This window comes from Fukomys damarensis, unplaced genomic scaffold (assembly GCF_012274545.1).
Source record: "Fukomys damarensis isolate Sample0158 unplaced genomic scaffold, DMR_v1.0_HiC HiC_scaffold_37, whole genome shotgun sequence".
Lineage (NCBI taxonomy): Eukaryota > Metazoa > Chordata > Mammalia > Rodentia > Bathyergidae > Fukomys > Fukomys damarensis.
In genome coordinates, this window is record NW_022900949.1 from 12352142 (window position 1) to 12360471 (window position 8330).

Genomic DNA, 8330 nt, shown 5'->3' on the forward strand with positions numbered 1-8330 from the left:
GGTGGGGGGGGTGGGGGGTTGGGGTGTTGGAGCTGGAAGGGAAAGACGAGGGGCCAGATTTGCCAGACAAAGAACCCGCCCACCTGGACGGACTGAGAGAGGGGATCCACCGAGAGTGTGAGGGGCGGGGTGGGCCTCGGTTGGGGGAACATCTGGGCCAGGTGTGCCTGGAGGAGCCCCTCAGGGCACACTGAAGGAGGGGCCCCACGAAGGTGCGTGTGTGGGAGGCGGATGGGTGTTGAGGACACAGAGGTATTGATGGGTCTCCTTGTGGGCTGACTTGGTGAGGGGGTCTTACCTGATGGGATAAGCTGGAGGAGCAGGCTGACCAGGATGGGCCCGCACCTAGACCGGGCGGGAGGCGCCAAAGGGGAGGGGACCAGGAGGAGCCGCACCTGTGCCAGGCGAGAGGCCTCAGGGAGTTGAGTGCCTACGTGTCTCTGATACACGCGAACCAGGGGTCTGTTCAGTTTCTCTCGAGTCTCCAGGTGGCTTTCGGACAGAGGACCCTGGAGGAGTGCGGTGCGCCAACTGGTAAGGCCCGGGCCACACTATTTCCTGCGCCCCATCCACACTGTGTCTCCCTGCCCTGACCTTGATGAGGCCGCGGGTGACGTACATCTCTTGGTTGAATTTCGTGCACCGGTGAATAGTTCCCCTCATCAGTCCTAAGCTCATGTTCATTCTTTCCTAGGGGTGTGGGGGCACAGGGAAGTGGTGCCAGCTCCCGGTCGGCCCCCATCTCCAGCCCGGGTCCCCTCCCATCCTCAGCCGCGGCCACCTTCGCGCGCACCTTCAGCTCCAAGGTCTCCTGTATCTTCTGCACCAGCGTGGCGCACACACGGTCGCTTATCTGCTGCTGTTGCTCCCTGACATCCGACTCATTTCTGGCCATTTCTGCCAAGGTTTCCTTGGACTCCATCAACAACCTCTTGGCTTCGTTCAGCGCCACAGAGCACTCTGGGAACGCACGGAACCGCGCATACTGGCATAGGGGCATAGGGCGAGCCCAGACCCGGGCTTCCCGCATCTCCCTCCCTGGGTAGTCTCTGGCAGGCTTGGGCCACAGGCAACTTTGAGGAGGGACCGGGAGAAAGTCAAGGCTATCACTGGGGAGTTACGTCTTGGACTGGTTTCCTTAAAGGAAGCAGAGGTTGTGAATGAAGCCAAGCTTGGAGGTGCACACCTGTCATCCCAGCACTGTGGGAGGCTGAGGCAGGAGGATCGAAAGTTTGAGCTCAACCTGGGATATTTAGTGCCTTAGGGAGCTCTTGTCTCAAAATTGTAAAAAAGGTGTGTGTGTGTAGGGGTGGGGTGGGGGTGCTGAAGATGTAGCTTAGCACAAAGGTTCTGGATTCTATCCCTAGTATCAAAACAAAACAAATCAACTTAAAAAACCAAACCAAACCAAACCAAGACACCTGTGTATGAGATGGGGTTGTCCAGGGAGTAAGAGAACAATGGGGCCAGAGCTGAGCTTGGTATTCCCTGGGCGAGGGGGCAGCTATGTGGGTGACAGGGTGCACTCACAGCCAGTGACATCCACTCTCTCAGACTCCTTACTGTGGGCCTACCTGGGGTGTAGGTGCCCACGGGGTCAGGGGGAGGTGTCTTCTGTCCCTGAGTGCGTGGGGTGGGGATGCGGGAGAGGTCCACCCAGGAGTGGCGGCCGGCCTGCTCCAGAACCTTGTCAAGCGGCTGGTTCATGAGTTCCACAGCCTGCAGCCTTTCTTTACAGTAGAAGCCCAGCGTGTCACGGCAGGAGGCCAGGCTCTGGGGGCCGAGGCAGGGAGGCCAGAATGACTGGGAGGCTGAGGCAGGCAGAGGAAGGTGATTTCTCTATGGGGGCTGGGTGCTGGGAGGCTTAAAGGCTGCCAAACATTTCTACCTATAAAGGGATCCGCTCAGGTTCTTTCCTTTTGCAAGTGCTGGGGATTGAGCGCAGGGTCCTACACATGTTAAGCCGTTGTTCCACCACTGAGCTACACTCCCAGCCTTTCCTCCCATTCTCACTGTTGATATTTTAAAGGGGTTGACATCTATGAAAATATTTCCTTATTTAATTTATTTGCCCAAATTTCCAGAGAAATACTTTTCTTTCATGATATCCCTCTTCTCCTTTTTCCTCTTCCTCACTATAACTATTTTTATTATTTTTATTTTTGAGAAAGGGTCTTGCTGTGTAGACCAGGCTGCCTTGAACTCACCAGTAGCTGAGGGTAGCCTTGAACTTGGGATGATCCTCCCGCCTCAGCCCCCTGAGTGCTGGGATTACAGGTGCCCCGTTATGAAATCTCTTCTTTTAAAAAATGACAAATCTCTATTTCATAAGAAAGATTTTTTCCCTCTTGGCTCATATTACTGCATCTTTCAAGGTCCTTTTTATTTATTTCTCATTTTTCATTTTAATTGGCAGGCAATGACAGTATATATATTTGTAGGGGCACAATATAATGTTTTTGATATTTGCATACACTGTAGAATCATTACATAAGCTAATGAATGCTTTCATTATCATACGTACATTTTTTTTTTGAGTAGAGAACATTTAAAAGTCTGTGCTTTTCCATTTACTTGTTGCCTAGCTTTACCAAAGTATAACTGACAAAAATTGTATATATTAAAAGTGCACAACAACAAGAAAACAACAACAACATGATAATAATGATAATGATGATACTGGGGATGCCGTGCTAGGGATGGAGCTCAGGGCCTTGCGATATTATACAAGTGCTCTACTACTGAGTTCTATCCCCAGCCCCATGGGGGAGTATAAAGGAGTTCCACATTCAAAAACCACACAGGAGCTGAGTGTGTTGAATACATACCTATAATCCCTGCACTCTGGGAGGCTGATGCAGGAGGATTACAATTTCATATGCAGCCTGGTGGGCAATTTAGTGACTTAGGAAGACTGTCTCAGAATCTAACGGGGGATATGTAACTCAGTATGAGGCACCTAAGTTCAATCCTCAGTAAGTCAAAGCTAAATCAAACCAAACAAAAAGAAACAAAAGAAAAAAAAAACAAAAAAGCTACATAGGCTTTGGCAAAGTTGGGCTCACTGTTACTTGGAGGCCCAACTTCATCAAAACAGAAGTCATTCTGCACAGGTCCACACTGACACAAACGCCTGCTCCCTCCTGTCAAGATGCTCCGCAGATCCTTCCCATAACCACAACATCTCCCTGGTGACCCTTTCACCTCTCCTCTCGCTAAGCCGACTTTTATTTTTTCTTCCCTTTTTTAATATGAATATATGTTTGTGATACATAATAAATACATTCATGGTGGAGAAGCTGTGCATACATGCATTGTATCTTGGTCCTTTTTACTTCCCCTTGGTCTCCCCTCATCCCCAGATCCCCTTCCCACCTCTGCGAAGTCCATCTCCCTGCTTCTTGTAGTCCATCTTTCATTGTGCTCTTTAATTTATTTATATATTGGGCTTCTCATAAGAGAGAAACCGTGCCATATTTAGCCTTCTGTGTCTAGTTTATTTCACTTAGCATAATGGTGTCAGGGGCATCCATTTCCCTATGAATGACTCAAACTCATCCTTTCTTACAGCAGAGTGGCCTCCCACTGCGTATATAAACCATGTTTTATTTGTCTCAAATGTGCTCATGGACCTGTAAGCTGCTTCCAAGATCTAGTGATTATGAATCGAAGTCCTGCCTTTTCTTTAAGGAGTTGGTAAATTCCAGCCTACTGACGGGTGTTCTGGGTTTGTAAATAAGATTTTACAAGGCCACAGCTTATGTCCATTCTTACGTGCGTGGTCAGTGGCTGCACCGAATTGTTATGCTGGAGAATGTGAAGCACACAAGGCGGAAAATGTTTACCATCTGGCCCTTTAATAAAAAGCTTGCTGGGCTGGGGATTTAGCTCAGTGGCACCGCACCTGGCTCACATGCAGAAGGTTCTGAGTTCGATCCCCCTTACCACAAAAACAAAACAAAACAAACAAACAAACAAAAACCTCAAACAACCAAAAGAAAGAAAGAAAGAAAAGAAAAGAAAAAGCTTGCTGAATTTAGAACTTTACACAAATGGAATCATACAGTAAATATTTTTTGGGGGGGTGGGAAGGGATACTGACCATTGCGCTTAGGGGCTTTCTATCACTGAACTATATATAATCCTGGACCTTTTTGTACTTTGAGACAGAATCTCCCTACATTGTGTAGGCTGGCTTCCAACTTGCAATCCTCCTGCCTCAGCCCAGAATGGCTGGGATTACATGCCTGATGCAGTAAATACTCATCCAGCTTCTTTCTCTGAATACATTATGTTTGGGATTCATCCATTTGGTTAACAAAATGGCTTTACAAAATCATTCATTAATTCAAAGATTCATCAAGTCTCTATCGTGTGCTGGGCAGTGTGCCTGCTGAGGGAGATTCAGTGCTCAGGAAATGGGGCTGGGGTGGTCAGTTCCTGGCCGAAGGAGGGTGCAGCAGATGCAGACAAGATTGGCTAGCAAGTGGGTCGGAGAAATGGGGATTCACTCAGAGGGGAGCATAGGATCAAGAGAGGTGGGCTCCTTAAAATTATAAAACAGATGCAACATAAAACTAGCCATTGTCACCCTTTCAAGTATACAGATCAACAACATTAAATATGTTCCCAATACTGGGCAGCCATCACCACTGTCCATTTCCAGAACTTTTACATCATCCCAAACATCTTCACCCATTAAAGGATAACTCCCCAGTTTTGTTTGCCATGCTGGGGATTGAATCCAGCAAAAAGTGCCTACTCATTACAGACACAATTTCCCCCACGTTTTACACCTGATGTTGACTGAGTCCGCATGTGGTACCCATGGGTACAGAGGGCTGTCTGTATAAGACGGACAGAGGAAAAAATGAAAGAAGTCCCTTTTGTGTTTCCATGCACTGGGGTCAGTATACGTTGAGGAAGGAATGAGAAGTTGGAGAGGTTTGAAGAAAGAGAAGAGTTAGAGTTTGGACCTGGACTGTCCCTCATAAGCTCACGTTAAAGGCTTGGTCCCCTTTAGGAGGTTTGGTCTTGTGGGAGGAAGTGAGGTCATTGGGGGTGTGGCCTTGGAGGGGAGAGTGTGATCCCAGGCTCTTCCTCTCTCTCTCTCTTTGCTTCCTGGTCAGCATGAGGTGAGCCACATGCTCCTCACTGTGATGTTCCTGCCTTACCACAGGCCCAAATAAACAGATCCAGTGGACCATGGACTCAAACTTCTACAACGATGAGCCAGAATGAACCTTTCCTCCTACTAGATTATCTCAAATATTTTGTCACAGCAATGGAAAGCTGACTAACACAGGAAGTAACTTGCACAGCAGGACAACAAGCCTAGAGACATACAGAGACCCGTAGGAAAGTTTTGAGTGCCACTTTGTGACTTGAGTTCATGAATTTAAGTTGAAACAAGGAAGCTTAACAGTGAACATTTTTCTCCATTGACACCCAGTCCAGCTCCAGTGGATGTCTGTTTCTGTTTGTATCAGTTTTTCCTCATCTTCCTATTTTCCTTTCTCTCTTTGGAGCCTTTCGTCCTGTGCCCACCCTCATGATCTTTCTCGTTGTCCATTTCAGATTGGCTGGGAGGGCTTTTTCAGGAATCCCCAGAGTTTAAGGGGTGTGATGGTGATTAGGGAATGTGCCCTGAAGTTCAGCACCATGAGAGGCATCCATCTTACACCTGCACTCTCGCTAAATGTCTGCCTGTCCCCTCTTTGATACCTCTTGACTGTGACTTCTGCCAGGGCAAGATCAGATCTGGTTTGTTTTCACTTTGTCACCAATGCCGAGCACAGTGTCTGGGACAGCAGGGTACTGGGTTAATATCTGTCATGTGGATGAGTCAAAAGCACACAGTTATGTTACCAACTAACCCTAACTGGTTCCCAAGGATGCAGTGAGAGAAGAAAGAGTTCATGTAGAGGGTGAAAAGCTCAAGTGTCTTCAAAGACACATGGGGTGGAACCACAGCCCTGCCACCAGCTGGCTCCAGGCCTCAGGTGAGATCACTTCTCTCTGAGCCTCAGTGTTCCCAACTCTAAAGAAAGGATTAAAGTTTCTATTTCACAGGAGAGAGTTTTAAGGAGTTCAGTGTTACCCAAGTTGGTGCTCATTTTTATCCTGAGGTCCAACTCCATGTCTCAGTACCTCAGGTTCTCTGCTTTGCAAAATGGGAATGTCATTGAACCGTCAGGTCAGTTTGGGTTGAGGAACTTGCTGTTGTCACCAAGGTCGGAGCAGTTTGTCCACTATGCATCTAGTGACCTTCTCCAGCCCCCATGACTTGGCCCCAGATAGTACTTACCTTGAGCAGGGTCTCTGATTTTTCCATATCTTTCTCCATTTTCCTCTTCATGGATCTCAGCTCCTCCTTCTCCCATGTAAGCATACTGTCAGCTTTGTCAGGGACCTAGGAAACAAGGAGAGACCTGTGTTCAGGGAGAGTGGCCCAAAGGGGGATTTATCCTTCTAGGGTACAAGAGGGCTTGCCAACTTCATAAACTATGGGCTGGGAGGATGAAGTTGGTTGGGGGAGCTTACACTTCGGGGATCTCACTGCCTGGTAAGATTTGATCCCTTTAGGGGTTCTCACTTCATGGAATTTTATTTTCTGGAGTTTGAGACTGGGGATCTCTCCCCTTTACAGATAGGAGACCAGTGGGCTGGGATCGAGGTGACTGAGCTTGGGGCAGGGTCATCACTTCTTAAAATGGGTGCCCCTCCTGAGTGATGGTCTTATCACTCTCCCTAGCTACACGAGGTCTCATCATATGGAGAAGATTTGCCCTTTGGGGTCATATTTTTTAGATATGGGCGCTGGAGGCAGAAATCTCGCCTTGCAAGCAAGGTCTCATTTCCCTAAAGGGAAGCTTGGAGGTTTCTTATCTTTTAGGGTGGGGTCTGACATTTTATTTCGGGGGAGATTTACCAGGGCTGGGACTAGGGAGGGGTCTCACCCTTTCTCCATGGCTGGATGCTTAAACCTTGGGAGAAGGGGCCAGGAGTCTGGTCTCACTCTGGACCCAGGACTTTCTTCTTCCTAGACAGAGTCTGGAGAGGGGTTCTCACTTTCTGAGGCTGGGATCTTTAGTTTTATCTTACATTTTCAGGGGAGTTTCATTCGCTCTGCACAGCTAGAGGCTGGGGTGGGGGTTGGTTCCTCCCTGGTATTGGGACATCTAGGAAAAGTTCTCATCCTTTAGGCCTGAGAGCTGAGTAGGTGATTTTGTGCTGTGGCTTGGCAGAGATTATGGATTTTACTCTTTGGAGAGACCTTTAACTTAAAAAATTTTATTTGTACACATTTCAGTATGTAATGATCACATTCATCAGGAGGAGCTGGAACATGTACACTACACAACTCAATTCTTTTTCCTGTCCCTCTCTTTCTTCACCCTCCCTCCATCTCTTCGTCCCCTTCCTATTTGCCACAGGTGTATATCCCCGTTTCCTATTACCTCACTTTAATTTTGCTCTTTAAATTATTTATAGTTTGGGTTTCTCATATAAGAGAAACATGCAATAGTTAAACTTCTGGGATTTATTTCACTTAATATTAAGGTCTCAAGGTACATCCATTTTTGCTACCAGTGACTCAAATATGTATCTTTGATTATGGCTAAACAGTACTGCATTGCATAGAAATACATTCTCTTTGGGAAGATTTTCTTTTGAGTCAGGGGTCCACTCTCTCCTTGGCTGGGGGGGAGGTCAGGATTGGAATTAGTGTCCCTCTCTTAGAGGAAATGTAAATCTCATCCCTTTTGGGGGGTGGTCTCACTTTTTGGGACTTGGGGGTGTAGATATCTCATCCTGGGGTGTATGTCTTCATCTTGTACCTGTAGTGACTGGAGTTGGGGTGTGGGAGGTGTTCTCTCTATGGGGAAAGTTTTTCTTGGGCTGAACACCTGAGCCTTTAGTTTTTGTTTTTTTGTTTTTCCCAGACAGGATCTCGCTATGCAGTTCAGGCCCAGGATGGCTTTGAACTTGCAGGGACCCACCTACCTCAGACTCCTGCAATTACAGGCGTGCACCATCATGCCCGGCTGTTGTTTTTTTTTTTTTTTTTTTTTTGGCGGTGTTGCGATCACATCCAGGGCCCTGTGCGTGCTAAAGCTACCACGAGCTACACCCCCAGCTCTCTTGAAACCTCCAGGTTTTGCAGTTAGGTGTGGGGATGGGAAGGCCCCCCACCTTTTCGGGTTCGGGCCGGTAGCCCCGCAGCTTGACACTCTGCCCGTTGATGAGCAGGCCCTTACGCACGTCGCTGAGCCTGCGGTCGGTCGCCTCGCGCTGGCGCTGCAGCAGCCGCAGCTGCGCGTTGATTT

At 48.0% G+C, this 8330-nt stretch overlaps 1 protein-coding gene across 1 annotated transcript in view; it reads right to left on the reverse strand.

Annotated features, from left to right (window-relative positions):
- Ccdc105 (coiled-coil domain containing 105) overlaps positions 1–8328 on the reverse strand; it is a gene marked incomplete at its 5' end in the record, with an annotated part of 8953 nt that extends 625 nt beyond the window's left edge. The window contains 6 exons of the mRNA XM_010640139.2: positions 396–509; positions 595–690; positions 794–960; positions 1575–1773; positions 6308–6412; positions 8197–8328. Of these exons, the coding sequence (XP_010638441.1) occupies positions 396–509; positions 595–690; positions 794–960; positions 1575–1773; positions 6308–6412; positions 8197–8328 (813 nt within the window). The remainder of the gene's footprint in view (positions 1–395; positions 510–594; positions 691–793; positions 961–1574; positions 1774–6307; positions 6413–8196) is intronic.
- Positions 8329–8330: the final 2 nt, after the last annotated feature.